This window comes from Chaetodon trifascialis, chromosome 12 (genome assembly GCF_039877785.1).
Source record: "Chaetodon trifascialis isolate fChaTrf1 chromosome 12, fChaTrf1.hap1, whole genome shotgun sequence".
Taxonomy (NCBI): Eukaryota; Metazoa; Chordata; class Actinopteri; order Chaetodontiformes; family Chaetodontidae; genus Chaetodon; species Chaetodon trifascialis.
The window spans coordinates 4,487,080-4,501,373 of record NC_092067.1 but is presented as its reverse complement, the minus strand read 5'-3'; the positions used below and the strand labels follow the sequence as shown (position 1 = coordinate 4,501,373).

Here is a 14,294-nt window from a genome sequence, read left to right as displayed (position 1 = left end):
ATAATAATCACATGCCATATGTATGGTGAAAGAAATTCATTGTCCTCTCCATACCTATGATTACATAAGATTACAGCAGCCAGTACCTCTTTCAAAGCAGTTAACTCAGTTTTAATGATATAACACAGAATCACAAATCACAATTTGCAGTGTTATCTGAGATTTGTCTAAAGATAGATTTTTAAAAATCTAAACTGATGCTTTCAGCTCATCTCAGTATACATCTTATCTGTTAAGAAGAGTGAAGCTTTGCTAAAATAAAAGTTCAACACAGTGCTGCTTTAGCTGCATTTATTAGAACTGTGCAAGGTACCAGGCTTCTCACTTTATCTGGAGACTGCCAATCTTCTCTTTATTCTGTCAGTTGACAAAAGTACAAAATGAAAGTATTTTTCATGGCAGCAGCCTTGACATGTTTCAAGTAAGCAAATATGTCAGTCGTGTCTGTCGAAGACGGCTTCTCAGAGAAAAAGTAATACTTCTCAGGTTATTTCTTTGTGTCCTCATCAGGCCAAGAAGCCAACTCTACAACAAAGTGCACTAATAAATATCACCCCTGCATTGGAAAACCCATTCTGTGCATATTTAAAAGACAGTGACGTGCAAACTAAAAAACATCGTGATGAACTGTCCCTGTGGCACAATGTTTCAGTCAAATTAAACAACAATTCACTTCAAAATACAAACAGGTACAGGAGAGAGAGAGAGAGAGAGAGAGAGAACCTACTTGTATAAACACAGTTTATGCACTTACAGACATTTAACTATCAAGAACTAATTCCAAATATTTGTTTGCTGTGTATAGAAAAAATAGTTTATATACGATTTTGAATGTTCTTGAAGTATTTTTATTTAAATACTTGATTGCATTCCATTTTCTGAGTTTACAGTGTCTGTCTTGGTCTACTGATACTGGATGTTATGTGTAACTGATGTAAAATGAGGGTAAAAGATTTCTTTCAAGCTACAGCATACCAGCAAAGGCAAGGTGACCCATATCAGGTGCTCTAATTATGTTGTTTATACATATGCGTCAGGATAAGGTGCTTGTAAGTTTGGCCTGATGAAGATCCACCATGGATTGAAACACTGTCATCTATGCTAAATAAAGAAGTGAATTCTGCAGTCTCTGCTTTTAAGTGTTGTGAATGGAAGTTGTTAGGAAATGTTAGGAAAGCAAACTCATGGACTACTAGCCAGACAACCTTCTGCACACCAGTTCTGACGCCTCCTGAACGCCAACAATGACATATTTCACAAACGTATTGTTTGATTTCAGACATCTAACTGCAAGATATCTGCATCTGTCAGAGAGATATTCTGCTGCGATAGATTGACCTGGGGGCAGGAGGAGGAGGACGATGATGTCACAGCATGCTGATGTTTAGCCATGCTGGGGCCTCTCAGTAGCAGAGAAGAGGAGGTGGAGGGTATGATGGGGAGAGTGGCAGAGATGCCGTTGGCTGCTGACATGTTGAGGAAGCTGCAGGACTGAGGCAGCACTGAGCTCTGTCTTTGAGGAGTACTGGAGGTGGCAGCTGAAACACAACATGACAACTCTACTGTAAAAAGTAGCAAGTGACAAGATTACACCCAATCTCAGTTTTTCCATTTGTGGGTTCAGCCACAGGAAGTTATGGAAGAACAAGCAGAGGCACAACTGTGACGTTTTCCTCCTTTGCTCGCAAAAATAAAAATCCTGTCCACACAAGCACTTTTAAAAAAATCTCCATTCATATGAAAACACAGGAACACAAATGATGCTGTCAAGAGCATCCCAAACCAGCAGGCTGTGATATAACCCTAACCCTAAAGCCATGTTGTCCAATCAGCAACCTGAAAAGTTACCAGTAGGCTACCTGTAACTAGAGGTGTCACAAACCAAAAGCTATTTTTTCCCTGTCACCATGACAACACTGCAAAAGGAGTTTCTGAATATCTTCACCTTGGAAGGAGCCTTCTAAAGTTCCATTTTCACTGACCTAAAACTGTGTTTGTGTGTGGACGAAAGGCCAGATTAGGAGGAGGAAAGAATGCAGCTCAGTTATGGAGATGAAACTTTTTGCTCCACAGCTACAGGTGCTTTCACATTTTTACAAACCAATTTAATATTCTCATTATGTTCTCACTGCACACACGTCATCCTATTGTGTTGAATGGGCCCTCAGAAATAGCAGGATCTGTAAGTTGCATCAGTGAAGAAAACTGTGCGAGTGAGGAATGACACAGGCAACTGCTTCCAAAAGTGACTCATCTTACCACAGGGCACTCTGGGCTGCTGATGCTGGCTGCTGATGGGAAATCCGGTTTGAGAAACACCTGCAGTGCCACCTAGTGCCTAAAAGTGAGGAAGACAAAAATGACAAGCTTTGCATTATTGAGAAGGAACGTCATTCTATGTAACTAACATTTGAGTCCCAGTGACTCCTGGTGGTCAGTAATAGTGAGATCTGTAGGTTGTGGCTTACTTGAATTATTTAAAACCATGTAGCGGATACTGTGCAATTTGGTAATGTACTGACCATGAAAGCTTAAGTAGGATCTGCTGCTGTAATGTTAGTGAAGGTATCACTGACTAGCTTGAGTGCAGTTCACTGACAGCACTCACATAAAGTTGTGTGAGACCATATTAACTCTCTCTCTCAATCACTGAATACTTCATTCAAAATCAGCCACAGGCTCTAACAAAGGACGTCTCATGTAAGTCAACCTGAGTGACAGCTTTGATAGCTAAAAATTAAATTTTACTCCCATGCAATACTGTCTAAATAGGACACTTCCTTGCATCAGGGATATCACCCTTGTTTTATTCATCATTTGCCCTTTTCTGCGATCAATAAAGCTAAAGTCATTGTGAGGGAATTTTCTATCACAGGCCTTCTGTACAGTTAGGAGCCCAAAGGTCTCCCTGTTGGACAACACAGAGACCTCAGACAGAGACACATTAACATAATATTTAGAGACCAATCTAACAACGGCAGATAGAAAACATCTCCCCTGATCTTACTATGAAGGTAGCCACGGTCTTATAGATAAACTGTACAGACAAAGATCAGACCAATTCAAGGAGGATTGCTCGAGTTCACATTTTAATAAGGAATTAGGTCAAAGTGTCCTCAGTTAGAGGGTTGGAGGTCAGGGCATACGTAAGTACAGTAGGAGTTACTGTTTGGTTTTGACTATCCAATAGAGTACCACAAATGTAAAAGGTAGGCATGGAATATCCGTAAAAGGGAAGAGTTCAAGGAGTAGAAAGGAAAACATGTGACATTGAAGGTATTAATACGCCCAATCAGAAGTGACATCTTCAGGATTTGTTGTGGCACTACCTTGGTTCACTTGTGGACATTGTGTTGCTCATCAGCTTCTCCTTGATGCATCAAGCCTGCAATAAATACTTCTGCATGAGGCATCTGAAGTCTCCTGGTGAACTCCTACAGCTCACAAGAATTTCCACCACAGTCATGACTGACCTGAGCCTGGTTAAGACAGGCCTGGAGTTTCCTTTTTGCCCTCCATCTGGCCACCCTCAGTCTGGTCTTCTCTCGGCGCTCTCTCACCTTCAACACAACATCACCATCATAGTTTACAATATAGAAAACTGCAAAAAGACGCTTTGATAGAAAATGCCCCTTTAAACTATACAAGCTAACAAAGATTTGTATTGATGTGATGTGAATTTGTCACATAATAGGTATATGAATGTAGAATATTTCCGTAAGGACGGAGTCCGGCCTGAACACTAAAGCTGACTAACCAGATCTGCTAGCAGAGGCTGAGGCAGCGTTTTCTCCAGCTCTCTGCGTCTGTTGAGGCTTCGCCGGCGGAGCTCGTTCCTGCGCAGTTTATATTCTTCATAAAGGCTGAGGTCTTTAGTCCAGGGCCGCACCGCCTGGCGAGACGGGATGCTGGGTGGCAAGGATGACAGCAGGGAGGCTGCAGACTGAGGCATCACATCTGAGAGGACACACATGAAAAGGTCAGCAGGGGCAGGGCTTTTTAAATCTATTATAATGAGTTAAGGTTAAATATATATCAGGCTGCTGATTTATATAACAGAATATTAGCCTTGATTGTAGCGCTGATCAGTTTTGCTTTTTTTGTCCATGGGGGATAAGTAGGGTGACCATATCCTTACAATGAACACTGCAAATGCAAGTTATTGAGCTCAGCTCTTAAAACTAGACAGACAGTATAAACTCAGAGGCATGTGCATGACATCAGCTCATATACGCTGATCTACTCACAGGTGCTTGGTCCGGCTGAGCTGAAGGCTGTAGTGTGATTTCTCTGGTTTCCTGGAAGTCCTGACCACTCTGTCCCTGAACTTTCTGAACTTTGAGCCTGGAGGGACATACATCAATTCACTGTCACAGATGGTTCTGGAGAATTGACTTTAATTCAGTCACTTTAGTTTTCCAGAATCCTTGATTTTTGCTAAATTAGAACTCATTATGTCTCTTTGGCTGCACTGAAAGTTAAAACAATCAGCACGCAGTCTTTCTGAGACCGTGCACTGACAGACTTGTTAAACAACTCAAGCACTGACTATTCTCAGATTTGATATTCAGCTCTTACCTCTGACTCTGGGAGATGACCCTGCTGCACCTGGCAGTCCAGCAGTAGTGTAGCCATCACCTCCTGCTCGTCCTCTGGCTCCTCCTTGATACAGATCACCTCCTCCGCCTCCTGCTTCACCTACATGACAACAGGAGAAAACCAGGGATGTAGGACTGTGATGAGAAATCGAAGTGCAAAACCTCCACTGCTTTACTTCTAAGGGGTGAAGACTGTAAGGTGACATATGTGCATCTTTATTCAGATTAATACTTTTCTGTCTAGGTCTGCGTATCTGCCTTGGGAGTGTTTGTTAAGAAGAAGAAGAAGACATACTTTCATTAATCACAACACACACATGCTACAGGGGGAGACTGCACGCACGACATGCTTAAAGTGAAATTATTTTCTCTGCATTTAACCCACCCTCTGCAGCAGACCAGGAGCGGTGGGCTGCCAGCTGACAGCAGCGACTGGGGACCCAGTTCTTTTTTGTCACCATTGGTCAGGTGGTGATCGTCTTGCATGTTTTTAGTGTTTTTTTTTTTTTTTAATGGAGGATACCCCAAGTGAACACGGGGAGAACATCCACACAGAAAGGCCCCCTTAAAGGGCAGCAGGCACAGAAGGCATGGTGGAAGACGCGCCCCCCACCCGGGACCTTCTAGCTGTGAAGCAACAGTGTTACCACTGTCCCACTGTACCTCCACTTTTTGTGCCAGTGCATACAAACCATATAACTGAAAATTTGATCTTTACAAACACTTTTCTCGTTTCTTGCTCTTAAATTGCAATCTCATTTTTTTCTATTTGGTTGCATTTTGTGTTATTCTACCAAGCACACACTTTATGATGAGTTCAACACAAAATGTATCATTAGCATATTTTCAGAACTACTGTATTCATTAAGTATCAATAACAGCAACATTTTTACTTCTATTGTCTGATTCTACATGCTCAGACATCACCAGCAAAATCAAAACTAATCAAATATGACCAAAGTAGTGGTATATACAGAGCACAAAGTGAGGCCACTTCAGGAGGGTGTGTGTGAATTGTATGTGTTGTCACCTGTGGGGCAGAGGATGGCAGAGTGGAGCTAACAGCCTCAGGGGAACCATCTGCAGACAACGAGCCAGCAACTGGGTGCTCCCCCAGATCCAGAGTCAGGGTCTGGACCGGGTGAGGGGCCGTGACAGCTTCCACACCTTCTGCATGGGGCTGCAGAGTGACGGTCCACTCACAGTCGTCCTCCTGGTTGTCATGCTTGTCTTGCTCTGATGGACAGAATAAAACTGCACAAACAGACATATTCAGTCCACTTCATCCATGCAGAGATACAATGTGACAATGGTATTTCATAACAACATCAGATTTAGAGATTTAGATTCTGATCTATTTCTACCTTTAGTCTTACTTTAGGCAACTACCAGACAACACATCCACACATACAGCTCTATACCTGTACTGCTGTCGACAGATTCTGTTGGTGAGTTCATAGACACTGAGACAGGCAGCAGCAAGTCAGACGGGTCAGAGCTGGCAACTCCCACATCTGAATTACAGCGCACTCTGATTGCGCGTCTCATGCTCTGTAGAGAGGTGCATTCTGGGTGTACAAACACAGGAAGGAGTGAGAGTCATCGGAGTGTAGTAGGGGTAGGAGTCAGTCAATTTCGTGATCATTACCTTGATTGCTCCTTGTCATTGGTCCTTCAGAAGTCCTGGTCTGAGTCGAGCACAATGGAGAGTTCTCATTGGAAGAAACACCTGCACCACCTCTCTGTGCTTGATTGAAGGTGGATGGGTGGATGTGGACCAGAGTGGAGGTGGACGCTCTCTGCTGCAGCTCCTCCTCCACTCCCTGCCTGTAGTACTTCAGCTTGAGCTCAGTATAGCGCAGCTTGGCTTGAATGTTGTCATTCTCCTTCTCTTTTAGGGCCTTTTCCCTCTGCAACGCTGTGATATCCCTCTTCATCAGTGCCACTTGGACTTTCAGCTCCTCAAATTTAACTCCGACCACTTTGAGCATCTCAGCCAGCACCGTCTCCACTGCTCCGTTCACTGCTCGCTCAACCACGGCACCCATCTGGCCTCGGATCAGAGATACAGCAATGCTGACGTCCATTTTGAAAAGATCTCTGAAGAACGTTCTCCAGCGGTTTTGGGTCACAGTTTCACCTGTATGCATTAAGGTATTAAATATGGATAGAAATAAATCACACTGAACATTTAGACTTATTACTTATTACTTATGTATAAGTTACATTATGGCCGTGCTATAATGCAGTTATAAGAAGGGGCAAAAAGCTCTCTCAGCTGCCGCCATGCTGTTAGAAAATCAAATCCAAAAGAACAACTAAGCAGGGACAGGAGAAGGGCATCCGTCCTAATTAGAAACTGATGATGGTTAAAACTAAATCAAATATTACTGGCACACACATATTGTCTTCATATCACAATATACTACTGAACGACAGCAAGAATCAGATCAGTACTCTGCAATAGTTAATACAATTTAGATCAGCTAAATATGTAAATAATAGGGACATAATGTACCTATCTACACAGCTTGACATGCCAGGGACAGGATAATGAGCCACACTGTAAAAGCGCAACAGTAGTGGTACAATTAGCTTTAATAACTGAAGATCTTGTTACATAAGGTGGTTTGTGCAGAAAAAATCTTGGGACCTCCGACATGTAACTAGTGTAACAGGCTCATTGAATTAAATCTGCGATCTTTGAAGCAATGCTTCGGTATAAAGACTCTAGCTGACACACTTCAGACTCTGGAGCAGATACAGACCAGCTCTGTTCATGTCGACATTAGTGGCGACGCAGTTTATGAACTGACATTACTGCAGCACCTGTCTCTTTATGTCCGTCCGCTTTCTCTACTGGGGACACTGCGCTGGCTGGCCCCTATTAAAGTCAAATTGGGTCGCAAACATTTTACTTACCGTTTCTGCTTATTTATGTTCAACAGTTCAGCCAGTTAGCGGATTGCTAACTTAGCTAACAACAAGCTTCTAAAACATTATGTTAACTTATTAAGCACAAAATTCGTAACACTGCCTTGCTGTTCTTAAAGACGGTTATGTTTCCATTCCATATGCTCTCATTACTAAACAAATAGAAGGCATATTTTACTTTCCTGATTTTTTAAATAAATGTGGAAATAATTACAACAGGACCGTATAGTTTTGCCATAATAACAGTAACGTTAACGCGAGAAGGAGAAGTGTTTCCGAGGTCAAACATCCAGGAAGTAAACAGGTGAGCAAAGTTCGTCTATTGAAAAGATGATCACTCTGAATAGAAATTGGTGCCTTCTTCTTTCCCTTCTTCTTCCGCCGCTGCCGCTTAAAATCAGTTCCCTTCCGACAACAGACACCGACACGTGACAGAGTCCTACTAAAGGGTTCAAAAGTTGTTTGGGAAAACTCATGTCTGCAGTGTGCTTTGGCCTTTGACATTCAGAAAGAACATAGAATATCTGTCATTTCCAGTATTTCCATATTTCCATTTTGGATTCTGTTCACGTCCAAGATTGTTACATAAATCAGAGAAACTGAACTTTCATTGTTTCTGTTGTGAGGCGCACCACCGGTAGGCTAACCAACCAGGCCTTCTTGTAAGAACAAAAGTCGAACAGATGTTTTAGAATAGTTTTTACTGGAGAGTCCAGAGTGTATTGAATAAATGTCAGAGTATATAGCAAACTGAGAGGCCCTCTCCTGGCATGTATCCTACAACTGGTCTTTCCATTTCTGGATGAGGCAAGGGAGAAAGTTATTGTTAATGTTATTGGAGGTGACTTCAATGCAACAGTTTATCCAAAACTTGACTGGCCCCATCACAACTCGTCCTCCTGAATAGATTACTTCCTTACTCAATCATATCAAAAACACAGGAAGTAAAAGTAAAAATCCCCATCATCATAATTTCTGACCATGCTCCAGTTTATTAATGAAAGCACCCTTAAACCATGCACAAGACTGTGTTTCACACATCATTACTTGAAGATTGTGACAGCATCTTTACCTGAACTACATGACTGTCCATAACCTCACCTATACAGCTTTGGGAATAAGCAAAGATAATGGTGAGAGGAAATATAATCTCATACTCCCTCAATAAACAAGACAAGAAGAAAAACTGAAGAAAGAGCGTGAGCAGAGAGGAGGAGAACTGAATGGTATACTTGCTCCCAAGCAATCTGATGATATATGTAAAAAAAAGTAATTGAAAAGCATTACAAACTTAATAACATCATAAATGAGTTTCTTATACAAAAGCTAAATCATTACTTTGAACACAGTGACACTTCAGGAAAATATCTGGCAAATAAACTCAGATGACAACAGCAAAATACTATAATGCAAACTATTAAAAACTCAGAGGGGGCACACTATTTATCAAAACCCTAACAGCAACTATTCACTAAGATGTACAAATCAGCAAAATCGCCATTACCAATAAAACCTATAAAGTCAAGTGTATTATTCTTCTATATATACAAAACTATCAGCATCACAAACATACATACAAACAAATAAGCTTTCAAGTTGTTTACTTTGTTAGTTGGGTCTCCAATGTGATGCAGTTTGATTACTTGCTCTTTAAGGATAATGAAAATAAACACATATTGACCACTTGTACTGTAACAACTGTACATCCAAGTAACCTCAATAACAGCTGTGCCCTGAAAGGTATAGTCATTCCATATGCGATTAAAATGAAAGAAAAGACTGTATAATAAAATTAAATATTATATTAGTATATATATTAGTATATATTAGTATTTACTTGGAGGAGTGTCCCATGAGGCAGTAGCTGTTGGGTCATACACTAATTAGCTGTTTGAAGCCAGGCTACAGCCAGGCCTGTTCCCTGAGGTCTGTTCACCCCTGTAGAAGCTGCACACTGGGGAGGTCACAGCAGAGGACCTAATGACACTCATTACAGTGAACTTACATCATCTCTGGGTTTGTGCGTGTTAGTCAGTGCTATTGAAATTACTGTGTCCAAATAAGTCTGATGGTTGATTACATCACTTGTATTTTATCAAGTTGACACAAACACACGAACACACACACACACACACACACACACACACACACACACACACACACACACAGACACAACAATCAGGCCCAAACACTCAAAAACAGCCGTCCAATTGTTTTCAGAGAAATCTTCTTTTTTTTAAGAAATGTCAAGGATAAAGGGAGTTCAATAAAAATAGAGGATGTCCAATAAAAATGAAAAAGTGTCAAATAGACTAAAAAGGTGTCCGATAAGAATAAAACTCTGCGGGAGTCAGAAGTCCGAGGAGCAAAGTACTTTATTGTTGACAACAAAGGGGAACCCGTCCAGAAACACACAAAGTGCAATCCTGATGAACTCCGAAGTACAATGGTCAGTGCTCTATTTTTATATACTTTAGCTAGGTGTTTACTGCGCCCTGAGGGCATGGGCCTTATTTTCAACTCCGCCGCCGGTGCAGTAGTATTTTCGAGCGGCGCAGGCAGGCGCACGGCGCATTTGGAATTTTGGTAAACCGAGGCGTACAGAGGTGCGCCAGGATGGGCGTTGCGGCGCAGTAGGGGGAGGTGTCGGCATAATGAGCCGGCGCATTTGGATTTTCGTGCATTTGGGTCTGCGCCAGCGGCGCAAAAGTGTGCTGAAAGCTTGCCATCCCAGACCTGATCAACTCTGTGGGCCAGCGGCGCACCGCCGGGCAAGTGGATTTTCGTAAACCGTATACCTCACAGGCAGGCAGACCAAAATGGTCGAAAATCCCAATGCGCTGGCTCATTATGCCGACAACTCCCCCCTACTGTGCCGCAACGCCCATCCTGGCGCACTTCTGTACGCCTCGGTTTACCAAAATACCAAGTGTGCCGTGCGCCTGCCTGCGCTGCTCGAAAATACTACTGCGCCGCGCCGGCCCATTGTGTCACTTCTTAGCTTTGTCTTTGCCTGTTTTCATAACCCGATCGGTCAAAAAAGATTTGACATGGCATTTGTTCCACTTGAGCTACGTGTTTTTTTGTAAATGTATGGACTGATCATTCAACCTCTTCTAAATCCAATGATATGGCCTGAAATTGTCAAAAGTTAGACATGCTTTTAAAAGGTTTGTGACATTAAAAATGTTGCAAATGTATCATACAGTGAAGGCATTTGATTTCCATAGTTCTTTACTAATGACTATATTTTAATATTATTAACTACATTTTATTTATTCCACACACAATTTTTTTTTCTTGACCTTTCCATCATTACTTATATAAGATGATAACAGTCAAGGGGTTATAGTTTCAGCTTTTTTTGGATTTAAACCCAGCAACTGTAACAAAGTGAAATAAGAGGTGATCCAAGGTCTGGAGATACCCTGGGTTTTCTCAAGACCTCCAGCCTCCAACACGAGACCCCTTTTAAAGGCCAACTGCTGCTGCAGCAATGCCATCTGTCTGCAGGAGGAGACAGGGAGACAGAGGCAGAGAGAGAGAGAGAGAGAGAGAGAGAGAGAGAGAGAGAGAGAGAGAGAGAGAGAGAGAGAGAGAGAGAGAGAGAGCTGTAATTACAATAGACAATTTATTTCTCTATCTGTTTTAAGATGTGGGATCTACCATCTGCCCTCTTCCAGAAATGTAAAGCAGAGGAAATGTAAAAAAACTGTATCTGAATGTGAATGAATTTATAATAGCCCCAGTTTGAGGAGGCGGGCGCACATATATACCTAGCAAGAATTTGAGCCTGCAGCCTGGCCTCCTCAGCGGCCCACAAGGCGGCCTCCTCTTCTGCCCTCTTACGCTCCTCTTCTTTGTTCCTCCTGTCATCCTTCTCTTGCTTCTTCCTACTGAGGTACTCTATCCTCTCATTCTCATCCATCCCCTGTAGTTTCTTGCTCTCCTCCTCCTGCCTCCTCTCCTCTTCCAGGTGCAGACACTCTAATTCAGCTGGAGGGGACAAAACATAACTTCCAGGAAATTAAATGACTACCTAACGGGACAATGCAGTTGCTGCAGTTTTCTTCTTCCTCTTCTTTTTTTTAATGCTGTAGTGGGGACCCTAGAGCAATTAAAAGCGAAATTAAGCCTACATTGAACCCTGCTTGCCTTTGGAGTTTACAAAGGATAGAAGAATTCAGAGAATGGACAAAAGCAGGTTTCTACTATTTATTTGGTGACCATCAATTTTGCCCACTGAAATGCCAACTATTGCCGGAAAATTTTAGTAGCCATAGATAACAAGTTCATTAACAGTCTACTATGATTAGTAGTATGAGTTGGTAGTACCTGCCTACTGCTTCAGGGGACCCCTGGGCCAACTGAGCCTCAAAGGCCTCCTTCTTCAGCATGACAACTTCCTTAACCACTGGTGTCCACCAATGGGTTCTTTAGTTGCTGTCATAAAGACTGTCAAAAGGAGCCAACTGAGGGGTTCGAGCCTCTTGGTAGAATTCCTTCAGAGGTTTTCCACACATACCATACTGGGAGGAGCCCCTGGGGTAATACACTGACTGCATAAGTTCCTCATACAACCCCACCCCACCAAAAAACCTGAACCATCCCTTTAATTGTCCCTGTTGGTGTTAGTCATTGCTTCTTCAGTTGGTGAGTTTGGCTCCCCGGGAGCACTAATTTTGATTTGTCCCTGAGTTTTATGTTAGTTGAGTTTGAGATGGAGCCCTCTGAGAGCAGTATCCAGCTTGGGCTGGCTGCCTGCCATGATGACGATACTGGACATTGGCTTGGACTCGCATGATTAATTGGAGGATGAACAGAAGCCTTTATGTCGGGCCAGTATACTGTAGTTACGGTGTCAGTTAGCCAGGATAATGCATCCTTCATGTCACTGTACCACCATGTAGCTGAGAGACAGCAGGTGTGGATCTCAATCATACCAACTGGGTGATAGCCTCAGACCAAAGTGGGACTTTAATCATCACTGCATGAAAAGTAGCATTTCCGTCAATCATCGTCACTGTATATTGCCGTGGAAATTCTCTCTCAGCCCCTGTGACCGTGAGGTGTTAAAATGCAAATGTAAATGGTGCGAGCCAGTGTTGGGAAAGTTCTGTTTCTACATGAACTAATGCAAAGTTCAGTTCACAAATTTTAAAATGAACTAGTTCATAGTTCAGAATTCAAAATTTTGAACTAAGTTCACCGTTCCAAAGATGAACTAGTTCATAGTTCTTTTTTCCCATTTGTTGCTTAGAACCACAGACAGCAATTATTTTATCAGTTTTAACACCATAACTGTGTATCAGATTTCATCTTCATATCCAATTTTGAATCCTTATCTAACCAGGGTTTACATTAGCATTGAGGGAACAGCATTTGCCCATTGCTGCTTTAAGGCTTTGTTGCTGTCCATTCAGTCTACACTAGTAGCAGCTGAAGCTTTCACCCCATGTGACTGAAGTGCGGATTTTCTTTTTGAAAGCCGGTGGGCAATGTTTGCACAGAAATTTAAGATTTTTCCCATCCTCACCGAACTTGTCATAAAACTCGTTTAAATGATCATACGACGCCTCCACCCTGCGTTGTTGTCTACATGCTGGTTTTTGTTTTGATGACGCATGCGGCGATGCAACAGTGGTGGCTGGTGTTGTCAGATTGGGTGTTTTTTCCCCCTACATATTAAGGCCTGTTTACGGTGTGTTTTAGCCGGGTTTTCACCTGGAAGGCTGTATAGAAATCTGGCACCCTATTGAACGAAGTTAAACTGAGAGAGCGTGCCGTTCACAGACACCAGAACGAACGAGTTCACAGTAACGTTCATCAGGCAGTAATACAGTACGTTCAGTTCACGTTCGCCTAAAATATGAACGAGTTACTGAACTATCGTTCAATGAACGCGTTCAGGCACAACACTGCTGCAAGCTATACAAATGCAAATTGGGATTGTGTGTGTGTGTGTGTGTGTGTGTGTGTGTGTGTCCAAATTAATCAATAGACCAACCTGCATAGCGTGTAGCCATGTTTGGTCTTTGGCATTCTTCTGGTAATACTCATTGACTTCTTGCTTCTTCGCAGGATGTTTATGTCACACCGCAGTGAGGTATTGTCTTGTCTTGGGTTTTTGTCTTGTCATTTCCTGTTTTATTTTGAAAAGTAACTCTCCTCTTGTTTCAGGTCACTTGCCCTTAGTATTCTTAGTTATTCTGACATAGGCCTTTCCTCGTATTCGAGTGATTTTTTGTTGTAGTTTGTATTGTTTTGTTTTGTTTATCCTGTTTATTCCTCCCATTGGAGTGTTTTTTTTGCTCTTTGTTGTAGATGCTAGTTCATTAGATTATCCTCCCTTTTGGAGCGATTTCTGTTTGTTAATCTTTCATAGACTGTTTTGGTTTCTTTTGTTTCTTTGTTAATGTTTCATAGCCGTGTGATTTCCCCTAGGAAAGATCACGCGTCAGGTAGTTTCATAGCCTCGTTGTTTTCTCACTCTGCCCAGAGCTTTGTTCAAGACTTTGCTAATAAAGTCAGAACTTGTGAACGAGTCTCTGCATCTGAGTCCTGCTTTGAGCCATAGCCTGACAGTTTATATGTAAGCCCCCAGGCATTTCAGAAAATACTCATGCGTCATCTGTGGATAGTGCCACAGTGTCTCATGGGAGAATATACAAAGATTAAAAGCCTCAGGAGGACGTAATTCAGGACGCATTATCATTATTCACTTTAAAACAGCAATGAGAAAACTCCAACACTTCACCAACC

General features: G+C 42.2%; 2 protein-coding genes across 2 annotated transcripts in view; both read right to left on the bottom strand.

Annotated features, from left to right (window-relative positions):
• Positions 1 to 107: 107 nt before the first annotated feature.
• Positions 108 to 7,803, bottom strand: LOC139340110 (uncharacterized). The gene is made up of 10 exons (XM_070975731.1): positions 7,521 to 7,803; positions 6,247 to 6,738; positions 6,020 to 6,166; positions 5,629 to 5,852; positions 4,579 to 4,698; positions 4,248 to 4,344; positions 3,758 to 3,957; positions 3,474 to 3,560; positions 2,260 to 2,338; positions 108 to 1,538 (listed from the first exon to the last, which is right to left on the bottom strand). The coding sequence occupies exons 2-10, from the start codon at positions 6,683 to 6,685 to the stop codon at positions 1,276 to 1,278; spliced, it is 1,656 nt and encodes a 551-aa protein (XP_070831832.1). The 5' UTR covers positions 6,686 to 6,738; positions 7,521 to 7,803; the 3' UTR covers positions 108 to 1,275.
• Positions 7,804 to 10,833: 3,030 nt separating this feature from the next.
• The window catches only part of LOC139340562 (uncharacterized protein KIAA2012), a 31,523-nt gene continuing 28,062 nt past the window's right edge, over positions 10,834 to 14,294 (bottom strand). The window contains exons 23-24 of the mRNA XM_070976465.1: positions 11,309 to 11,528; positions 10,834 to 11,039 (exon numbers count right to left, since the gene is read on the bottom strand). Of these exons, the coding sequence (XP_070832566.1) occupies positions 10,871 to 11,039; positions 11,309 to 11,528 (389 nt within the window). The 3' untranslated portion in view covers positions 10,834 to 10,870. The remainder of the gene's footprint in view (positions 11,040 to 11,308; positions 11,529 to 14,294) is intronic.